We start from the raw sequence: 23,873 nt of genomic DNA, 5'->3' as shown, positions 1-23,873 counted from the left end.
TCTGTTTAGTTAGCGTGCTATAGGTATCAGATGCTCTGTTTAGTTAGCGTGCTATAGAACTATAGGTATCAGATGCTCTGTTTAGTTAGCGTGCTATAGAACTGTAGGTATCAGATGCTCTGTTTAGTTAGCGTGCTATAGGTATCAGATGCTCTGTTTAGTTAGCGTGCTATAGGTATCAGATGCTCTGTTTAGTTAGCGTGCTATAGAACTATAGGTATCAGATGCTCTGTTTAGTTAGCGTGCTATAGGTATCAGATGCTCTGTTTAGTTAGCGTGCTATAGGTATCAGATGCTCTGTTTAGTTAGCGTGCTATAGGTATCAGATGCTCTGTTTAGTTAGCGTGCTATAGGTATCAGATGCTCTGTTTAGTTAGCGTGCTATAGGTATCAGATGCTCTGTTTAGTTAGCGTGCTATAGAACTGTAGGTATCAGATGCTCTGTTTAGTTAGCGTGCTATAGGTATCAGATGCTCTGTTTAGTTAGCGTGCTATAGAACTATAGGTATCAGATGCTCTGTTTAGTTAGCGTGCTATAGAACTATAGGTATCAGATGCTCTGTTTAGTTAGCGTGCTATAGAACTGTAGGTATCAGATGCTCTGTTTAGTTAGCGTGCTATAGGTATCAGATGCTCTGTTTAGTTAGCGTGCTATAGAACTATAGGTATCAGATGCTCTGTTTAGTTAGCGTGCTATAGAACTGTAGGTATCAGATGCTCTGTTTAGTTAGCGTGCTATAGAACTATAGGTATCAGATGCTCTGTTTAGTTAGCGTGCTATAGAACTGTAGGTATCAGATGCTCTGTTTAGTTAGCGTGCTATAGAACTGTAGGTATCAGATGCTCTGTTTAGTTAGCGTGCTATAGAACTGTAGGTATCAGATGCTCTGTTTAGTTAGCGTGCTATAGAACTATAGGTATCAGATGCTCTGTTTAGTTAGCGTGCTATAGAACTGTAGGTATCAGATGCTCTGTTTAGTTAGCGTGCTATAGAACTATAGGTATCAGATGCTCTGTTTAGTTAGCGTGCTATAGAACTGTAGGTATCAGATGCTCTGTTTAGTTAGCGTGCTATAGAACTGTAGGTATCAGATGCTCTGTTTAGTTAGCGTGCTATAGAACTGTAGGTATCAGATGCTCTGTTTAGTTAGCGTGCTATAGAACTATAGGTATCAGATGCTCTGTTTAGTTAGCGTGCTATAGAACTGTAGGTATCAGATGCTCTGTTTAGTTAGCGTGCTATAGAACTATAGGTATCAGATGCTCTGTTTAGTTAGCGTGCTATAGGTATCAGATGCTCTGTTTAGTTAGCGTGCTATAGAACTATAGGTATCAGATGCTCTGTTTAGTTAGCGTGCTATAGAACTGTAGGTATCAGATGCTCTGTTTAGTTAGCGTGCTATAGGTATCAGATGCTCTGTTTAGTTAGCGTGCTATAGGTATCAGATGCTCTGTTTAGTTAGCGTGCTATAGAACTATAGGTATCAGATGCTCTGTTTAGTTAGCGTGCTATAGGTATCAGATGCTCTGTTTAGTTAGCGTGCTATAGGTATCAGATGCTCTGTTTAGTTAGCGTGCTATAGGTATCAGATGCTCTGTTTAGTTAGCGTGCTATAGGTATCAGATGCTCTGTTTAGTTAGCGTGCTATAGGTATCAGATGCTCTGTTTAGTTAGCGTGCTATAGAACTGTAGGTATCAGATGCTCTGTTTAGTTAGCGTGCTATAGGTATCAGATGCTCTGTTTAGTTAGCGTGCTATAGAACTATAGGTATCAGATGCTCTGTTTAGTTAGCGTGCTATAGAACTATAGGTATCAGATGCTCTGTTTAGTTAGCGTGCTATAGAACTGTAGGTATCAGATGCTCTGTTTAGTTAGCGTGCTATAGGTATCAGATGCTCTGTTTAGTTAGCGTGCTATAGAACTATAGGTATCAGATGCTCTGTTTAGTTAGCGTGCTATAGAACTGTAGGTATCAGATGCTCTGTTTAGTTAGCGTGCTATAGAACTATAGGTATCAGATGCTCTGTTTAGTTAGCGTGCTATAGAACTGTAGGTATCAGATGCTCTGTTTAGTTAGCGTGCTATAGAACTGTAGGTATCAGATGCTCTGTTTAGTTAGCGTGCTATAGAACTGTAGGTATCAGATGCTCTGTTTAGTTAGCGTGCTATAGAACTATAGGTATCAGATGCTCTGTTTAGTTAGCGTGCTATAGAACTGTAGGTATCAGATGCTCTGTTTAGTTAGCGTGCTATAGAACTATAGGTATCAGATGCTCTGTTTAGTTAGCGTGCTATAGGTATCAGATGCTCTGTTTAGTTAGCGTGCTATAGAACTATAGGTATCAGATGCTCTGTTTAGTTAGCGTGCTATAGAACTGTAGGTATCAGATGCTCTGTTTAGTTAGCGTGCTATAGGTATCAGATGCTCTGTTTAGTTAGCGTGCCCTAGGTATCAGATGCTCTGTTTAGTTAGCGTGCTATAGAACTATAGGTATCAGATGCTCTGTTTAGTTAGCGTGCTATAGGTATCAGATGCTCTGTTTAGTTAGCGTGCTATAGGTATCAGATGCTCTGTTTAGTTAGCGTGCTATAGGTATCAGATGCTCTGTTTAGTTAGCGTGCTATAGGTATCAGATGCTCTGTTTAGTTAGCGTGCTATAGGTATCAGATGCTCTGTTTAGTTAGCGTGCTATAGAACTGTAGGTATCAGATGCTCTGTTTAGTTAGCGTGCTATAGGTATCAGATGCTCTGTTTAGTTAGCGTGCTATAGAACTATAGGTATCAGATGCTCTGTTTAGTTAGCGTGCTATAGAACTATAGGTATCAGATGCTCTGTTTAGTTAGCGTGCTATAGAACTGTAGGTATCAGATGCTCTGTTTAGTTAGCGTGCTATAGGTATCAGATGCTCTGTTTAGTTAGCGTGCTATAGAACTATAGGTATCAGATGCTCTGTTTAGTTAGCGTGCTATAGAACTGTAGGTATCAGATGCTCTGTTTAGTTAGCGTGCTATAGAACTGTAGGTATCAGATGCTCTGTTTAGTTAGCGTGCTATAGAACTGTAGGTATCAGATGCTCTTAAGTTTTTACTTCCTGTAGCTTTGTTCAGAGTAGTTCTAAGATATGTTTGTATTTCTTTCCTCTTCTACCTTGATCGCCCGCCCCTTCTTCCCGGCTCCCCCTCTCTATCATGTCCATCTCTCCCCCTCCTTCCCCCTCCCAATCCCTCATGTGTCCAATACAGTATCTCCCCATCCCTCATGTGTCCAATACAGTATCTCCCCACCCCTCATGTGTCCAATACAGTATCTCCCCACCCCTCATGTGTCCAATACAGTATCTCCCCACCCCTCATGTGTCCAATACAGTATCTCCCCACCCCTCATGTGTCCAATACAGTATCTCCCCATCCCTCATGTGTCCAATACAGTATCTCCCCATCCTCATGTGTCCAATACAGTATCTCCCCACCCCTCATGTGTCCAATACAGTATCTCCCCACCCCTCATGTGTCCAATACAGTATCTCCCCACCCCTCATGTGTCCAATACAGTATCTCCCCACCCCTCATGTGTCCAATACAGTATCTCCCCATCCCTCATGTGTCCAATACAGTATCTCCCCATCCCTCATGTGTCCAATACAGTATCCCCCCACCCCTCATGTGTCCCCCTCCTCCCCCCTCCCCACCTCTCCCTCCCCTCCTCTCCACCTCTCCTCCTCCCTCCCTCCCCACCTCTCCCCCTCTTCCCCCAGTAGTGTGGGTTTGATCTAAATAGTCAGACAGCTAATTAGACTCATCTTGACTTCGTTAGTACCGCTACGCTAAACCCCAGCATAGAGGTGTGTGTTTCTGTGTGTGCGTGTTTGTGCTAGTCGTTAGCTAACGAGCTACCCTCTCTTGATCCATACGGAGCTAATTATGAAATATAACACTGTTTAGAAGCACTAGATAACGAGGAGAGATGGAGTGCAGGGGGAGGGAGGAGGAAGCCGAAACGAGAAGGACTGAGGAAAGTAGAGAGAACAGGGAGGATATCTCTCCTTCCTCTGTGTTCACTTCCCTTCACTGATTTGAAAGGAAATGAGGTTTAAGAACCGTGGTGGAAGCTTCCTCTTGTTCATTCCTCCCGATCCAATGCTGTAAGATTTGTGGAAAGTCGTGAACAAGTGCACACTTATGGACAATGTATTATTATTGGCACGCACACATTAAGAGGGACAGAAGAGAGAGGGGGGATATAGACTCCCTCTCTCCTACCCTTGCCACCCCCCCCCCCCCTGACCTCCAGGGGGGGAGCGGTCTAAGGCTGTTCTTCAGGGGGAGCTGTTCTCTACATTCTAAAGCCCCCCCCCCCACTGTAGGTCGGTGGAGTGGTCTACATTTACATTTAAGTCATTTAGCAGACGCTCTTATCCAGAGCGACTTACAAATTGTCTAAGACTGACCTCCAGGGGGGGAGCTGTTGTCGATACGTTCTAAAGCTCACCCCCCCCCCCCCCCCCGACCTCCAGGGGGGGAGCGGTCTAAGGCTGTTCTTCAGGGGGAGCTGTTCTCTACATTCTAAAGCTCCCCCCCCCCCACTGTAGGTCGGTGGAGCGGTCTAAGACTGACCTCCAGGGGGAGCTGTTCTCTACATTCTAAAGCTCTCTCTCCTCTCCCCCCAGCTGTAGGTCGGTGGAGCGGTCTAAGACTGACCTCCAGGGGGAGCTGTTGTCGCTACGTTCTAAAGCTCTAGAAGAGCAGAAGAAGAGAGAGACCCAGGAATCCCTGGTCAGACGACTACAGAAGAGAGTGCTGCTGCTCACCAAGGTAGTGTCAGATGACCCGGTGGACACCGTCGTTATGTCTCTGTGTCCCTTCTGAAGGAAGTTAGAGGGAGTTTAGCGAGCCGATGCTAACTACAGTAGACTCTATCATTGCGCTAACGCTAGTTAGCAACTTCCTTCAAACTGCCTGCGGAGACGTACAGTGGGGCAAAATAGTATTTAGTCAGCCACCAATTGTGCAAGTTCTTCCACTTAAAAAGATGAGAGAGGCCTGTAATTTTCATCATAGGTACACTTCAACTATGACAGACAAAATGAGGGAAAAAAATCCTGAAAATCACATTGTAGGATTTTTAATGAATTTATTTGCAAATTATGGTGGAAAAAAATAAGTATCTCTTTCCGTGTATTCCAGGAGCGAGATGGGATGCGTGCCATCCTGGAGTCCTATGATAGTGAGCTGTCTCCTAGTGACTACACTCCTCAACTCAACCGCAGACTCAGAGAGGCAGAAGATATACTGACCAAGACACAGAACCACAATACAGAGATGGAGGTACGGAGAGTCTCTGTCTGTTCTGCTAGGTGACCCCTCTCTGTGCTGTAAGGATGATGCGGTGTACAGGATATATCTCACTGCAGTCTCTACTGTCTGTCTGTTCTGCTAGGTGACCCGTAGCGAACACTTAGCGAACACTTAGCGAACACTTAGCGAACACTTGGCGAACACTTGGCGAACACTTGGCGAACACTTGGCGAACACTTGGCGCTCTACTAACAGTACACTTTAGCTTAAGACAAATAGCTAGCTAGTTAGGTAAACAATGAACCTAGCTAGTGAGGTAAACAATGAACCTAGCTAGTGAGGTAAACAATGAACCTAGCTAGTGAGGTAAACAATGAACCTAGCTAGTGAGGTAAACAATGAACCTAGCTAGTGAGGTAAACAATGAACCTAGCTAGTGAGGTAAACAATGAACCTAGCTAGTGAGGTAAACAATGAACCTAGCTAGTTAGGTAAACAATGAACCTAGCTAGTTAGGTAAACAAAGTGTAAGATCACACACGTCACCTAACGTTAGCTAACGAGCCAACCAGTAAACGTTAGTTAGTTAAACAACAATGAACCTAGCTAGGCAAACAAAGTGTAAGATCACACACGTCACTTAACGTTAGCTAGTTAAACAACAATGAACACTGCCACAGTGCTGGGAGCTAACCAACCAGGTTTAACATTAGCTAGCTAACATCAGGCTCTATCTAGAAAGTAAATGGTTCTGGGATACAAATAATAATGTCAGCTAGGGAACCAGCCAGCTAACATTAGCTAGCTAGCTAACAGTACACTGTAGCTTGAAACGAAACCATTTTCTGTCAAAATTAGAAACGTGTAATATCTGAAAATGTAGCTATCTATCTTACCTGTTTACATCATTATGCATGATGGACGTGTCTCCCTGGACAGGAATGCCATGCAACGGTTGCCCGTAGTTTGAAGATGTAATCCGGAGACAGGTGTTTTCTCCATCTCTTTATCTATCATACTCTAATCCCACAGATTTTTCAGAACTTGCTCCTTCAGGAAGTGGAGAGCAACACTTATGCAGCTCCTCTACATTTAATAGAGGAAAACCAACACTGATGAGCTCATAGACAGAACCCTACTATAGTACGGACCCTTCTGTAGGGCAGGACCCTTCTGTAGGGCAGGACCCTTCTGTAGGGCGGACCCTTCTGTAGGGCGGACCCTTCTGTAGTGCAGGACCCTTCTGTAGTGCAGGACCCTTCTGTAGGGCGGACACTTCTGTAGGGCGGGACCCTTCTGTAGGGCGGACCAATCTGAACTTCTCTCTCTGCACATAGCCTAGTTTCCCGAATCGGGTCACATAGATACAGTTGAAGTCGGATGTTTACATACACCTTAGCCAAATACATTTAAACTCAGTTCTTCACAATTCCTCACATTTAATCCTAGTAAAAATTCTCTGTTTTAGGTCAGTTAGGATCACCACTTTATTTTAAGAATGTGAAATGTCAGAATAATAGTAGATAGAATTATTTATTTCAGGTTTTATTTCTTTCATCACATTCCCAGTGGGTCAGAAGTTAACATACACTCAATTAGTATTTGGTAGCATTGCCTTTAAATTGTTTAATTTTGGTCAAACGTTTCGGGTAGCCTTCTTACAAGATTCCCACAATAGGTTGGGTGAATTTTGGCCCATTCCTCCTGACAAAGCTGGTGTACCTGAGTCAGGTTTGTAGGCCTCCTTGCTTGCACACGCTTTTTCAGTTCTGCCCACAAATGTTCTATAGGATTGAGGTCAGGGCTTTGTGATGGCCACTCCAATACCTTGACTATGTTGTCCTTAAGCCATTTTGCCACAACTTTGGAAGTATGCTTGGGGTCATTGTCCAATTGGAAGACCCATTTGCGACCAAGCTTTAACTTCCCGACTGATGTCTTGAGATGTTGCTTTAATATATCTACATGGTTTTCCTGCCTCATGATGCCATCTATTTTGTGAAGTGCACCAGTCCCTCCTGCCGCAAAGCACCCCACAACATGATGCTGCCACCCCCGTGCTTCACGGTTGGGATGGTGTTCTTCGGCTTGCAAGCATCCCCCTTTTTCCTCCAAACATATCGATGGTCATTATGGCCAAACAGTTATATTTTTGTTTCATCAGACCAGAGGACATTTCTCCAAAAAGTACGATCTTTGACCCCATGTGCAGTTGCAAACTGTAGTCTGGCTTTTTTATGGTGGTTTTGGAGCAGTGGCTTCTTCCTTGCTGAGCAGCCTTTCAGGTTATGTCGATATAGGACTCGTTTTACTGTGGATGTAGATACTTTTGTACCGGTTTCCTCCAGCATCTTCACAAGGTCCTTTGCTGTTCTGGGATTGATTTGCACTTTTCGCACCAAAGTACGTTCATCTCTAGGAGACAGAATGCATCTCCTTCCTGAGCGGTATGCCGGCTGCATGGTCCCATGGTGTTTATACTTGCATACTATGTTTATACAGATGAACGTGGTACCTTCAGGCATTTGGAAATTGCTCCCAAGGATGAACCAGACTTGTGGAGGTCTTTTGCTGATTTCTTTTGATTTTCCCATGATGTCAAGCAAAGAGGCACTGAGTTTGAAGGTAGGCCTTGAAATACATCCACAGGTACACCTCCAATTGACTCAAATGATGTCAATTAGCCTATCAGAAGCTTCTAAAGCCATGACATCATTTTCTGCAATTTTCCAAGCTGTTTAAAGGCACAGTCAACTTAGTGTATGTAAACTTCTGACCCACTGGAATTGTGATACAGTGAATTATAAGTGAAATAATCTGCCTGTAAACAATTGTTGGAATAATTACTGGTGTCATGCACAAAGTAGATGTCCTAACCGGCTTGCCGAAACTATAGTTTGTAAACAATACATTTGTGGAGTGGCTGAAAAACAAGTTTTAATGACTCCAACCTAAGTGTATGCAAACTTTCGACTTCAACTGTGCATGTATGTGTGTTATGTTGACACCACTTAAAATTATTAGGCTATTTCAGCCACACCCGTTGCTGACAGGTGTATAAAATTGAGCATACATCCATGCAATCTCCATAGACAAACATTGGCAGTAGAATGGCCTTACTGAAGAGCTCGGTGACTTTCAACGTCGTAGGATGCCACCTTTCCAACAAGTCAGTTTGTTTAATTTATGCCCTGCTAGAGCTGCCCCGGTCAACTGTAAGTGCTGTTATTGTGAAGTGGAAGCATCTAGAAGAAACAATGGCTCAGCCGTGAAGTGGTAGGCAACACGACCTCAGCAGAGTGGGACCGCTGAAGTGCATTGCGTGTAAAAATAGTCTGTCCTCTGTTGCAACACTCACTACCGAGTTCCAAACTGCCTCTGGAAGCAACATCAGCACAATGACAGACTCATTTCTAATTTTGACAGAAAATGGTTTCATTTCAAGCTACTGTGTACTGTTAGCTAGCTAGCTAACGTTAGCTGGCTGGTTTCCTAGCTGATGTTATTATTCCAGAGCCGTGTTCATGCAGGGTGGTAACCACGTGATCTGAGCTTCAATGGGTTTCCATGGCCGAGCAGCTTAACATCACCGTGCTCAATGACACTCGCGGCTGGAGTGGTGTAAATGTTCACCGCCACTGGACTCTGGAGCGGTGGAAACGCCTTCTCTGGAGGGATTAATCACGCTTAACCATCTGGCAGTCCGACGGGCGAATCTGGGTTTGGGGGACGCCAGGAGAACGCTACCTGCCCTAATGCATAGCCCCAACTGTAAAGTTTGGTGGAGGAGGAATAATGGTCTGGGGCTGTTTTTCATGGTTCGGCCCCTTAGTTCCAGTGAAGGGAAACCTTAAAGCTACAACAAAGACATTCTAGATGATTCTGTGCTCCCACCTTCGTGGCAGTTTGGCGAAGGCCCTTTCCTATTTCAGCATGACAACGCCCCCCGTGCATAAAGCAAAGTCCATACAGAAATGTTATGTCGAGATCGATGTGGAAGAACTTGACTGTCCTTCACAGATGGCTGACTGCGAGCCAGGCCTGATCGCCCAACAGCCCGACCTCACTAATGCCCTTGTGGCTGAATGTTGCGGGGACTTGCTTCCAATCTTCCAACATCTAGTGGAAAGCCCTCCAGGAAGAGTGGCGGCTGTTATACAATATTTCGCTCTCTACCAGTCTTTCTCTCTCTCCCTGCCACACACACACACACACACACACACACACACACACACACACACACACACACACACACACACACACACACACACACTGTCTAAGTGGTGTTTTTCTCCCTCTTCTGCAGGTTCTGTTGACTAAAGCTCAAGAGGAGGCTGGGGCCCTCAAACTACAAGTACAGACTGTGAGTCACACACACACACACCCCCTGTGAAATAAAGCGTGGTTTTCCTAGACGGCGGTCGTTTAAAACACACACTTGGCTGTTCCCGTTGCCAGGGTAACGTCACAATTGCCGTGGTGATGGGAAGTGACACGTGTGAAATCATCTCGTCTCGCCACACACACACACACACACACACACACACACCCTCTCGTCTCTCCACCTTGTGATTACCTCTCCGTCTGAGGAGAGACAGAAGGAGAGAGGAATGAATGAATGTATCATTGTGTGTCTGATTGGTGTTGAATCACTAGCCGCGTCCCTGTCCTCCTCTCGTCCCTTGTTTCCCAGCCATCTCCTTCATTGATTAGTTTACATCAGAGGAGAGACAGATGGAGGGGGATGCACCTGTGTGCTGTCTGTTTGGGGAATAGGGGTATAGATCATTTAGAGAGGGAGGGGGAATATATGAGGGGGAGGAGGGAGAGATGGATGGATGGATGGATGGAGGGAGAGGGGGGTGAAATGTATGAGGGAGAGATGGATGGATGGAGGGAGAGGGGGTGAAATGTATGAGGGAGAGATGGATGGAGGGAGAGGGGATGGAATGTATGAGGAGAGGGGGATGAAATGTATGAGGGAGATGGATGGAGGGAGAGGGGGATGAAATGTATGAGGGAGAGGGGGATGAAATGTATGAGGGAGAGGGGATGAAATGTATGAGGGAGAGGGGATGAAATGTATGAGGGAGAGATGGAGGGAGAGGGGATTAAATGTATGAGGGAGAGATGGATGGATGGAGGGAAGAGGGGATGAAATGTATGAGGGGGGGGGATGGAGTCAGAGGGAAGAAGGGAGAGATGGATGGATGAAGGGAGGGAGGGAGGGGGAAGGAGAGAGGGCCGGAGGGAGGGGGAAGAAGGGAGAGAGGGCCGGAGGGAGGGAGCAGGCATCGGAGTGATTGGATCTGTTTTTATGTTAGTCTGGGTTAGTACGTGTGTGTGTCTCTGTGTTCTAGATGGAGTTGGAGCTGGAGGTTATGAAGAAGCAGCAAGACTCCGTCGCCGAGGGCAACCCCTTAGCAACGAACGAGGAAGTCAACACACTCCGGTAACTCACACTTAACACCCATAGAAGTATCTGTATTACTACCATACTGAACCATTTACAGAGAGGAGAGAGTTCAGATGAGTAGAGTGTGAGAGAGGAGAGAGAGTTCAGATGAGTGGAGGGTGAGAGAGGAGAGAGAGTTCAGATGAGTGGAGGGTGAGAGAGGAGAGAGGGTTCAGATGAGTGGAGGGTGAGAGAGGAGAGAGAGTTCAGATGAGTGGAGGGTGAGAGAGGAGAGAGGGTTCAGATGAGTGGAGGGTGAGAGAGGAGAGAGAGTTCAGATGAGTGGAGGGTGAGAGAGGAGAGAGAGTTCAGATGAGTGGAGGGTGAGAGAGGAGAGAGAGTTCAGATGAGTGGAGGGTGAGAGAGGAGAGAGAATGGAGTAAGCGTGGGGGCCCCGGCGGCTGGCTAGGGAGCGCGGGGGCCAGGCGGCTGGCTAGGGAACTGGCTAGGGAGCGCGGGGGCCAGGCGACTGGCTAGGGAGCGCGGGGGCCAGGCAGCTGGCTAGGGAACTGGCTAGGGAGCGCGGGGGCCAGGCAGCTGGCTAGGGAACTGGCTAGGGAGCGCGGGGGCCAGGCGGCTGGCTAGGGAACTGGCTAGGGAGCGCGGGGGCCAGGCGGCTGGCTAGGGAGCGCGGGGGCCAGGCGGCTGGCTAGGGAACTGGCTAGGGAGCGCGGGGGCCAGGCGGCTGGCTAGGGAGCGCGGGGGCCAGGCGGCTGGCTAGGGAGCGCGGGGGCCAGGCGGCTGGCTAGGGAGCGCGGGGGCCAGGCGGCTGGCTAGGGAGCGCGGGGGCCAGGCGGCTGGCTAGGGAGCGCGGGGGCCAGGCGGCTGGCTAGGGAGCGCGGGGGCCAGGCGGCTGGCTAGGGAGCACGGGGGCCAGGCGGCTGTCTAGGGAACTGGCTAGGGAGCGCGGGGGCCAGGCGGCTGGCTAGGGTGCATGGAGGAGAGTTTAGTTTGAGAGAGAGAATTGTGAGACATGACTCTGTCTGGCCCATCAATATACATGGAGAGAGGCTGGGAGAAGAGGTTAGTTAGAGAGGTGGAGAGTGATGCGAGGTCCACTGGGAGCGGATTGGGAGCGATAGAGAAAGAGATGGAGGTCAGACAGGTATGGAGGGAGAGGGGGAGAATAAAGTCGTTGATAATGTGATGTAGAGTGAGGGAGACAGAAACCCTGTGGAGGAAGTCCTCCTGACATTACTATCACACTGGAGATCAACAAGCTCCTTCATCTACTAGACACACACACAGAACGTAGAACACACAACGTTAGAACACTAAATTATACAACAGTGGAACGTTAAAACTATTCATAGGTTGCACCTCCGTCACTCTGTCGGGTCACGCCGTCGTTATGGACGCTGTCAAGCTGGCGTCCAGCGGTGACGTCATAGAGCTGACCTACAGTCATTCTGGACAGACTGACGGTGATGTAAATTACACGGAAGAGTCTGGAAATACCACGACGCTGCTGAAGTAGGCAAATGTTTACTAGGAAACAACTTAGCCAGCATTTTAATTTCGTCAAATTGACTTTAGACAGATGGCAATGTTGTCATTAGCTAGCAAAGTTTGTCAAAAAATAGCTAGCGATGCTTAACGTTATACTGCATCTAAAGTCTATCTGGTGACGATGCTTAACGTTACACTGCATCTAAAGTCTATCTGGTGACGATGCTTAACGTTACACTGCATCTAAAGTCTATCTGGGGACGATGCTTAACGTTATACTGCATCTAAAGTCTATCTGGGGACGATGCTTAACGTTATACTGCATCTAAAGTCTATCTGGTGACGATGCTTAACGTTACACTGCATCTAAAGTCTATCTGGGGACATCAAGATGATGACCAAAGGTTTTCCTGCTAGTTATCTGCCTCCTTTAGAATGCCATTGTATTTCCAAGCCACTGTAATCAGCGTTAATTGACTAGAATAGTCAGTCGTGCGTCAGTCCAAAACAAACGTTCAAAACAAACGTTCAAAACAATATTGTAAGTAAACAAGCAACTATGAATAGAACGCCGAACTGTGGAACGCCGAACTGTGGAACGCCGAACTGTGGAACGCCGAACTGTGGAACGCCGAACTGTGGAACGCCGAACTGTAGAACGCCGAACTGTGGAACGCCGAACTGTGGAACGCCGAACTGTGGAACGCCGAACTGTGGAACGCCGAACTGTGGAACGCCGAACTGTAGAACGCCGAACTGTGGAACGCCGAACTGTGGAACGCCGAACTGTGAAATGAAACTCAAACTGCACATGCCATGTTTCATGTTCCACTGTTGTATAATTTAGTGTTCTAAAGTTCTGTGTTCTGCGTTCTGTGTGTGTGTCTAGTAGTTGAAGGAGCTTGTTGATCTCCAGTGTGATAGTAAATTACACACGTTGTGACGACAAATCAAATCACATTTTATTTGTCACATGCACATGGTTAGCAGATGTTATTGGTCACATGCACATGGTTAGCAGATGTTATTGGTCACATACACATGGTTAGCAGATGTTAATGGTCACATACACGTGGTTAGCAGATGTTATTGGTCACATACACATGGTTAGCAGATGTTATTGGTCACATACACATGGTTAGCAGATGTTATTGGTCACATACACATGGTTAGTAGATGTTATTGGTCACATACACATGGTTAGCAGATGTTAATGGTCACATACACATGGTTAGCAGATGTTAATGGTCACATACACATGGTTAGCAGATGTTAATGGTCACATACACATGGTTAGCAGATGTTAATGGTCACATACACATGGTTAGCAGATGTTAATGGTCACATACACATGGTTAGCAGATGTTAATGGTCACATACACATGGTTAGCAGATGTTAATGGTCACATACACTTGGTTAGCAGATGTTAATGGTCACATACACATGGTTAGCAGATGATAATGCGAGTGTAGTGAAATGCTTGCGCTTCTAGTTCCGACAATGCAGTAATAACCAACGAGTAATCTAACCTAACAATTTCACAACAATTACCTAATACACACAAGTGTAAAGGAATGAAGAATATGTACACAAAAATATATGAATGAGTGATGGCAAGATGCAGTAGATGGTATAGAGTACAGTATATACATATGAGATCATTAATGTAGGGTATGTAAACATTATATGAAGTGGCATAGTTTAAAGTGGCTAGTGATACATTTTTCATCAATTTACGTTTACATCACAATGGCCTGACACACACCTGCTTTCCACTTACTCACCTACCTTATCTAGACCACACACACACACACACACACACACACACACACACACACACACACACACACACACACACACACACACACACACAGAGACACACAGAGAGACACAGACACACACACGCACACTTTACCATCAATTACACACGTTGTGATTAGTGTCTGTTGTTTCACTACAGTCTGGATATCAAAACAGACATCCAGCTCATTAATGGAGAGGAGAGATAGACACACCGCTTCATTACACTCAGAATGAGGATTGTTGTTGCTCATCTGAGGTGTGTGTCTGTGTGTGTGTGTGTGTGTGTGTGTGTGTGGTGTATCGGCAGGCTGAAGATTGAGGAGTTGGAGGGAGAGCGACAACGTCTGGAAGAACAGAACACTGTTCTAGAGCTGAGGCTGGAGAGACACAACTTACAGGTACACAGTCGTGTGTGAGGACTCGACATACAGGGCTGCTCTCTGACCCGGGAGGTTCTGGTCACCTGACCGGTGTGTGTGTGTGTGTGAGGACTCGACATACAGGGCTGCTCTCTGACCCGGGAGGTTCTGGTCACCTGACCGGTGTGTGTGAGGACTCGACATACAGGGCTGCTCTCTGACCCGGGAGGTTCTGGTCACCTGACCGGTGTGTGTGTGTGAGGACTCGACATACAGGGCTGCTCTCTGACCCGGGAGGTTCTGGTCACCTGACCGGTGTGTGTGTGTGAGGACTCGACATACAGGGCTGCTCTCTGACCCGGGAGGTTCTGGTCACCTGACCGGTGTGTGTGTGTGTGAGGACTCGACATACAGGGCTGCTCTCTGACCCGGGAGGTTCTGGTAACTCACCTGACCGGTGTGTGTGTGTGAGGACTCGACATACAGGGCTGCTCTCTGACCCGGGAGGTTCTGGTCACCTGACCGGTGTGTGTGAGGACTCGACATACAGGGCTGCTCTCTGACCCGGGAGGTTCTGGTCACCTGACCGGTGTGTGTGAGGACTCGACATACAGGGCTGCTCTCTGACCCGGGAGGTTCTGGTCACCTGACCGGTGTGTGTGAGGACTCGACATACAGGGCTGCTCTCTGACCCGGGAGGTTCTGGTCACCTGACCGGTGTGTGTGAGGACTCGACATACAGGGCTGCTCTCTGACCCGGGAGGTTCTGGTCACCTGACCGGTGTGTGTGTGTGAGGACTCGGCATACAGGGCTGCTCTCTGACCCGGGAGGTTCTGGTCACCTGACCGGTGTGTGTGTGTGAGGACTCGACATACAGGGCTGCTCTCTGACCCGGGAGGTTCTGGTAACTCACCTGACCGGCCAATCATCCGCTTCAGCTTGTAAAATAATAATGATGGATGACAATATGCTGCGTTCCCAAAGCTGTTAGTTCACTATGTAGATGATCGATCAGCCAGTTTGAGCTGAATGATAATAATAATAATCTGTTGGGCAGCTCTCAAACAACTTGATACTCACTCAGAGGGGGCAGCACTGAGCTAGCCTCTAATGTCACTTCCTGGAGTAGCTCAAACTGCACATGTTATGTTTCACTTCCTGGAGTAGCTCAAACTGCACATGTTATGTTTCACTTCCTGGAGTAGCTCAAACTGTGCATGCCATGTTTCACTTCCTAGAGTAGCTCAAACTGCACATGTTATGTTTCACTTCCTGGAGTAGCTCAAACTGTGCATGCCATGTTTCACTTCCTAGAGTAGCTCAAACTGCACATGTTATGTTTCACTTCCTGGAGTAGCTCAAACTGCACATGTTATGTTTCACTTCCTGGAGTAGCTCAAACTTGGCATGCCATGTTTCACTTCCTGGAGTAGCTCAAACTGCGCATGTTATGTTTCACTTCCTGGAGTAGCTCAAACTGTGCATGCCATGTTTCACTTCCTGGAGTAGCTCAAACTGCGCATGTTATGTTTCACTTCCTGGAGTAGCTCAAACTGCGCATGCCATGTTTCACTTCCTGGAGTAGCTCAAACTGCGCATGCCATGTTTCACTTCCTGGAGTAGCTCAAACTGCGCATGCCATGTTTCACTTCCTGGAGTAGCTCAAACTGCGCATGCCATGTTTCACTTCCTGGAGTAGCTCAAACTGTGCATGCCATGTTTCACTTCCTGGAGTAGCTCAAACTGTGCATGCCATGTTTCACTTCCTGGAGTAGCTCAAACTGCGCATGCCATGTTTCACTTCCTGGAGTAGCTCAAACTGCGCATGCCATGTTTCACTTCCTGGAGTAGCTCAAACTGCGCATGCCATGTTTCACTTCCTGGAGTAGCTCAAACTGTACATGCCATGTTTCACTTCCTGGAGTAGCTCAAACTGTGCATGCCATGTTTCACTTCCTGGAGTAGCTCAAACTGTGCATGCCATGTTTCACTTCCTGGAGTAGCTCAAACTGTACATGCCATGTTTCACTTCCTGGAGTAGCTCAAACTGCGCATGCCATGTTTCACTTCCTGGAGTAGCTCAAACTGTGCATGCCATGTTTCACTTCCTGGAGTAGCTCAAACTGTACATGCCATGTTTCACTTCCTGGAGTAGCTCAAACTGTGCATGCCATGTTTCACTTCCTGGAGTAGCTCAAACTGTACATGCCATGTTTCACTTCCTGGAGTAGCTCAAACTGCGCATGCCATGTTTCACTTCCTGGAGTAGCTCAAACTGCGCATGCCATGTTTCACTTCCTGGAGTAGCTCAAACTGTGCATGCCATGTTTCACTTCCTGGAGTAGCTCAAACTGTACATGCCATGTTTCACTTCCTGGAGTAGCTCAAACTGCGCATGCCATGTTTCACTTCCTGGAGTAGCTCAAACTGTGCATGCCATGTTTCACTTCCTGGAGTAGCTCAAACTGTGCATGCCATGTTTCACTTCCTGGAGTAGCTCAAACTGTGCATGCCATGTTTCACTTCCTGGAGTAGCTCAAACTGTGCATGCCATGTTTCCAAAACCTCCATGTAGCAAGATGGCGACATGCTGAAATGACACTTCCTGATCTTCAAACGCGTCGCTGAGATTTCACATAGGAAACAATGGGGTGACTTCATCAAATAAAATACAATGTTATTGGTCACATGCAGATGTTATTGTGAGTGTAGTGAAATTCTTATGTTTCTAGATCCGACAGTGCAGCAGCATCTAACAGGTAATATCTAACAATTCCACAACAACAACCTAATACACACAATCTAGTAATGGGATGAGAGAATATATAAATATAAAATATATGGATGAGAAGTGACAGAGCGGCTAAGATGCAATAGATAGTATAGAATAGATAATGTAGGATACTGTACACAAATCTAATTTTATTTGTCACGTGCCGAATACAACAGGTGTAGGTAGACCTTACAGTGAAATGCTTACTGACAAGCCCTTGGCCAACAATGCAGTTTTAAGAAAATGCGTAAAAAAATATTCAATTAAGAGATAAGAATAACAAATGATTAAAGAGCAGCAGTAAATAACAATAGTGGGGCTATATACAGGGGGTACCGGTACAGAGTCAATGTGCGGGGGCACCGGTGTCGAGGTAATTGAGGTAATGATGTACATGTAGGTAGAGTTATTAAAGTGACTATGCATATATAATAGAGAGTAGCAGCAGCGTTCCAGAGGGAGGGGCAATGTGAATAGTCCGGGGAGCCATTTGATTAGCTGTTCAGGAGTCTTATGGCTTGGGGGTAGAAGCTATTTAGGAGTCTCTTGGACCTAGACTTGGCGCTCCGGTACCGCTTGCCGTGCGGTAGTAGAGAGAACAGTCTATGACTGGGGTGGCTGGAGTCTTTGACCATTTTTAGAGCCTTCCTCTGACACCGCCTGGTATAGAGGTCCTGGTTGGCAGGAAGCTTGGCCCCGGTGATGTACTGGGCCGTACGCACTACCCTCTGTAATGCCTTGCGGTCGGAGGCTGAGCAGTTGCTATACCAGGCGGTGATGCAACCTGTCAGGATGCTCTCGATGGTGCAGCTCCATAACCTTCTGAGGGCCCATGCCAGATCTTTTCAGTCTCCTGAGGGGGAATAGGTTTGTCGTGCCCTCTTCACGACTGTCTTGGTGTGCTTGGACCATGTTCGTTTGTTGGTGATCTGGACGCCAAGAAACTTAAAGCTCTCAACTTGCTCCACTACAGCCCCGTCGCTGAGAATGGGGGCATGCTCGGTCCTCCTTTTCCTGTAGTCCACAATCATCTCCTTTGTCTTGATCATGTTGAGTAAGAGGTTGTTTTCCTGACACCACACTCCGAGTGCCCTCACCTCCTCCCTGTAGACTGTCTCGTCGTTGGGGATCAAGCCCACTACTGTTGTGTCGTCTGCAAACTTGATGATTGAGTTGGAGGTGTGCATGGCCATGCAGTGGTGGGTGAACAGGAAGTACAGGAGAGGTTCTGAGCACACACCCTTGTGGGGTCCCAGTGTTGAGGATCAGCGTAGTGGAGATGTTTCCTACCTTCACCACCTGGGGGCAGCCCGTCAGGATGTCCAGGACCCAGGTGCACAGGGCACGGTCAAGACCCAGGGACTCAAGCTTAATGATGAGTTTTGAGGGTACAATGGTGTTGAATGCTGAGCTGTAGTCAATGAACAGCATTCTTGCATAGGTATTCCTCTTGTCCAGATGGGATAGGGCAGTGTGATGGCAATTGCATCGTCTGTGGACCTATTTGGTTGGTAAGCAAATTGGAGTGGGTCTAGGGTGACAGGTAGGGTGGAGGTGATATGATCCTTGACTAGTCTCTCAATGCACTTCATGATGACAGAAGTAACTGCTACGGGGCGATAGTCATTTAGTTGTTACCTTGGATTTCTTGGGAACAGGAACAATGGTGGCCGTCTTGAATCATGTGGGGACAGCAGACTGGGATAGGGAGAGATTGAATATGTCCGTAAACACACCAGCCAGCTGGTCTGTGCATGCTCTGAGGACGTCTGGGCAGCCTTGCGAGGGTTAACACGTTTAAAGTTTTACTCACGTCGGCCACAGCGAAGGAGAGCCCACCGTCTATGTTAGCGGGCCGTGTCAGAGGCACTGTATTGTCTACAAAGCGAGCGAAGAAGTTGTTTAATTTGTCTGGATGCAAGACGTCGATGTCTGCGATTCGGCTGGTTTTCTTTTTGTAATCCGTGATTGTCTGTAGACCCTGCCACATACGTTTCGTGCTCGAGCTGTTGAATTACGACTTCACTTTGTCTCCATACTGACTCTTTGGTTGTTTGATTGCCTTGCGGAGGAAATAACTACACTGTTTGTATTCGGCCGTATTCCCAGTTGCCATGATTAAATGCGGTGATACGTGCTTTCAGTTTTGCGCGAATGCTGCCATCAATCTAAGGGAAGGTTTTAATAGTCACAGTGGGTACAACATCTCCTATATACTTCCTGATGAACTCGCTCACCGAGTCAGCGTATACGTCAATGTTGTTCTGAGGCTACCTGGAACATATCCCAGTCCACGATTGGTCAGACCAGCATTGGATAGACCTAAGCACCGGCGCTTCCTGTTTTTAGTTTCTGCCTATAGGTGGGGAGCAACAAGATGGAGTTGTGGTCAGATTTGCCAAAAGGAGGGCGGGGGGGGAGGGCCTTGTGTGCATCGCGGAAGTTAGAGTAGCAATGGTCAAGCGTGTTACTCGCTCGTGTACTGCAATTGATATGCTGATGGAATTTAGGTAGCCTTGTTCTCAAATTGGCTTTGTTAAAAGACCCAGCCTCAATAAATGAAACCTCCAGATATATGGTTTCCAATTTGCGTAAAGTCCAGTGAAGTTCCTTGATGGCTGCCTTGTTATCCGCTTGCGGGGGGATGTACACGGCTGTGACAATAACCAAGGAGAGTTCTCTTGGGAGATAATACGGTCGGCGTTTGATTGTGTGGAATTCTAGGTCAGGTGAACAAAAGGACTTGAGTTCCTGTATGTTACAATTACACCATGAGTCGTTAATCATGAAACATACACCGCCGCCCTTCTTCTTACCGGAGAGATGTTGACTCCTGTTGGCGCGATGCGCTGAAAATCCCATTGGCTGTACTGACTCCGACAGCATGTCCCAAGCTAGCCATGTTTTGCATTTGTTTTGCTAACTCTGCCATCACATGTATGCACTACGTTGTGCGGTAGAATACGGAAACACTGCTAGCCATGTATTCCCTACGTTGTACGGTAGCCTACGGAAACACTGCTAGCCATGTATTCCCTACGTTGTACGGTAGCCTACGGAAACACTGCTAGCCATGTATGCCCTACGTTGTACGGTAGGCTACGGAAACACTGCTAGCCATGTATTCCCTACGTTGTACGGTAGCCTACGGAAACACTGCTAGCCACGTATGCCCTACGTTGTACGGTAGGCTACGGAAATACACCTAGCCACGTATGCCCTACGTTGTACGGTAGGCTACGGAAACACTGCCTGCCACGTATGCCCTACGTTGTACGGTAGGCTACGGAAACACTGCTAGCCATGTATGCCCTACGTTGTACGGTAGGCTACAGAAACACTGCTAGCCAAACACAACGGTCTCTTGCTAGGTGAACCATTTAATTAAAGGGAAGCTACCGTATCTTTCCCTGTGGTCTCCTGATGTGGTTTAAGCATTGCTGTGGACAGACTGTGTTGGGTTGTACTGGATATGTAACGGACAGACAGACTGACAGTGTGTTTAGTTTGATAGGTGACAGACCGACTGTTTGATAGGTGACAGACCGACTGTTTGATAGGTGACAGACCGACTGTTTGATAGGTGACAGACCGACTGTTTGATAGGTGACAGACCGACTGTTTGATAGGTGACAGGCAGACTGTTTGATAGGTGACGGGCCGACTGTTTGATAGGTGACGGGCCGACTGTTTGGTAGGTGACAGGCAGACTGTTTGATAGGTGACAGGCAGACTGTTTGATAGGTGACAGGCAGACTGTTTGATAGGTGACAGGCCGACTGTTTGATAGGTGACAGGCCGACTGTTTGATAGGTGGCAGGCCGACTGTTTGGTAGGTGGCAGGCCGACTGTTTGGTAGGTGGCAGGCCGACTGTTTGATAGGTGACAGGCCGACTGTTTGATAGGTGACAGGCCGACTGTTTGATAGGTGACAGGCCGACTGTTTGGTAGGTGACAGGCCGACTGTTTGATAGGTGACACACTGAAACATATATAGACAGTAGGGCATCATTACTTTCCCACGGTTGACATTACCGTGGAAACAAGTGCTGTATTGGCCCTTGAAGAAAGGTTTGACAGACAGAGAGGGAGCAGTGTCTTTGGTGACGGGTCTGTCTCTGCCTCTCTTTCACTCTCTCTCGCTCTCGCTCTCCCTCTGTCTCGATGCCTCTCTTTCACTCGCTCTCGCTCTCGCTCTCCCTCTGTCTCTCTGCCTCTCCCTTTCTCTCTCTCTCTCTCTCTCTCTCTCTGCCTCTCTCTCTCTCTCTCTCTGTCTCTCTCTCAGCTACTGCAGCCAATGAGAACATGGGCCTTAGATCTCTCTCTTCACTTGAATAGACACATTTCATATATCTATGTACAGTGTTATAATGGTGTACAAAAGGTCATTTAAATAAACATAAATATGGGTTGTATTTACAATGGTGTTTGTTCTTCACTGGTTGCCCTTTTCTGGTGGCAACAGGTCACACATCTTGCTGCTGTGATGCACACTGTGGTATTTCACCCAGTAGATATGGGAGTTTATCAAAATTTGATTTTTTTCCCCCAAATTCTTTGTGGATCTGTGTGATCTGAGGGAAATATGTGTCTCTAATATGGTCATACATTGGGCAGGAGGTTAGGAAGTGCAGCTCGGTTTCCACCTCATTTTGTGGGCAGTGAGCACATAGCCCGTCTTCTCTTGAGAACCAGGTCTGCCTACGGCGACCTTTCTCAATAGCAAGGCTATGCTCACTGAGTCTGTAAATAGTCAAAGCTTTCCTTAAGTTTGTGTCAGTCACAGTGGTCAGGTATTCTGCCACTGTGTACTCTCTGTTTAGGGCCAAATAGCATTCTAGTTTGCTCTGTTTTTTTGGGTGATTTCCTTCTAATGTGTCAAGTAATTATCTTTTAGTTGGTTGGGTCTAAATGTGTTGCTGTCCTGGGGCTCTGTGGGGTCTGTTTGTGTTTGTGAACAGAGCCCCAGGACCAGCTTGCTTAGGGGACTCTTCTCCAGGTTCATCTCTCTGTAGGTGAAGGCTTTGTTATGGAAGGTTTGGGAATCGCTTCCTTTTAGGTGGTTGTAGAATTTAACATCTCTTCTGGATTTTATACCTCCTATTAGATGACTGTATAATCCTTTACCACACACACCTAGAGACACACCATGTAATCCTGCCTCTCACATCTCACCAAGTTTCTAAACTACCTCTCTATGTGGACCTGATCCCCTTAACTTTTAAATTGGCTGGAGGGGTTGACTCAGATGTGTGTTAATCTCTCCCAATGTGTGTGTGTGTTACGGTAGTGTGTGTGTGTGTTAGTCTCTCCCAGTGTGTGTGTGTTAGTCTCTCCCAGTGTGTGTGTGTTCGTCTCTCCCAATGTGTGTGTGTGTGTGTGTTTGTCTCTCCCAATGTGTGTGTGTGTGTGTGTGTGTTAGTCTCTACCAATGTGTGTGTGTGTGTGTGTGTGTTACGGTAGTGTGTGTGTGTATTAGAGTGATGTGCTTTTGGTCCACCAATGAAGTGACTGTTCCAGCCAGCGGCTGCTGGGTCTTCATGCTTCACCTCCGTTCACTTACTTGGCAATTGGTTTGAGAGAGATGGTAGTTGTAGTGTGTTTAGAGTGGGACAGACAGGTGGTTTTAGAGTCTACGGTAGTGTGTTTAGAGTGGGACAGACAGGTGGTTTTAGAGTCTACGGTAGTGTGTTTAGAGTGGGACAGACAGGTGGTTTTAGAGTCTATTACGGTAGTGTGTTTAGAGTGGGACAGACAGGTGGTTTTAGAGTCTATTACTGTAGTGTGTTTAGAGTGGGACAGACAGGTGTGTTTAGAGTCTATTACGGTAGTGTGTTTAGAGTGGGACAGACAGGTGTGTTTAGAGTCTATTACGGTAGTGTGTTTAGAGTGGGACAGACAGGTGATTTTAGAGTCTATTACGGTAGTGTGTTTAGAGTGGGACAGACAGGTGATTTTAGAGTCTACGGTAGTGTGTTTAGAGTGGGACAGACAAGAGATTTTAGAGTCTACGGTAGTGTGTTTAGAGTGGTACAGACAGGTGATTTTAGAGTCTACGGTAGTGTGTTTCGAGTGGGACAGACAGACAGGTGATTTTAGAGTCTACGGTAGTGTGTTTAGAGTGGGATAGACAGGTGATTTTAGAGTCTACGGTAGTGTGTTTAGAGTGGGACAGACAGGTGGTTTTAGAGTCTATTACGGTAGTGTGTTTAGAGTGGGACAGACAGGTGATTTTAGAGTCTATTACGGTAGTGTGTTTAGAGTGGGACAGACAGGTGGTTTTAGAGTCTATTACGGTAGTGTGTTTCGAGTGGGACAGACAGGAGATTTTAGAGTCTACGGTAGTGTGTTTAGAGTGGTACAGACAGGTGGTTTTAGAGTCTACGGTAGTGTGTTTAGTGGTACAGACAGGTGATTTTAGAGTCTATTACAGTAGTGTGTTTAGAGTGGGACAGACAGGTGTGTTTAGAGTCTATTACGGTAGTGTGTTTCGAGTGGGACAGACAGGAGATTTTAGAGTCTACGGTAGTGTGTTTAGAGTGGTACAGACAGGTGGTTTTAGAGTCTACGGTAGTGTGTTTAGTGGTACAGACAGGAGGTTTTAGAGTCTACGGTAGTGTGTTTAGTGGTACAGACAGGTGATTTTAGAGTCTACGGTAGTGTGTTTAGAGTGGGACAGACAGGTGGTTTTAGAGTCTACGGTAGTGTGTTTAGAGTGGGACAGACAGGTGATT

General features: G+C 46.9%; 1 protein-coding gene across 1 annotated transcript in view; it reads left to right on the top strand.

The window, feature by feature from the left end:
* Positions 1–4,086: 4,086 nt before the first annotated feature.
* Positions 4,087–23,873, top strand: part of LOC129835008 (mitotic spindle assembly checkpoint protein MAD1-like) — a 122,544-nt gene continuing 102,757 nt past the window's right edge. Inside the window, exons 1-6 of the mRNA XM_055900350.1 lie at positions 4,087–4,145; positions 4,650–4,815; positions 5,188–5,328; positions 9,605–9,661; positions 10,659–10,750; positions 14,314–14,404. Coding sequence (XP_055756325.1) covers positions 4,087–4,145; positions 4,650–4,815; positions 5,188–5,328; positions 9,605–9,661; positions 10,659–10,750; positions 14,314–14,404 — 606 coding nt within the window. The remainder of the gene's footprint in view (positions 4,146–4,649; positions 4,816–5,187; positions 5,329–9,604; positions 9,662–10,658; positions 10,751–14,313; positions 14,405–23,873) is intronic.

This window comes from Salvelinus fontinalis, chromosome 3 (assembly GCF_029448725.1).
Source record: "Salvelinus fontinalis isolate EN_2023a chromosome 3, ASM2944872v1, whole genome shotgun sequence".
Lineage (NCBI taxonomy): Eukaryota > Metazoa > Chordata > Actinopteri > Salmoniformes > Salmonidae > Salvelinus > Salvelinus fontinalis.
Note: the sequence above shows the minus strand (reverse complement) of the source record. Positions and strands in the feature narration are given on the sequence as shown.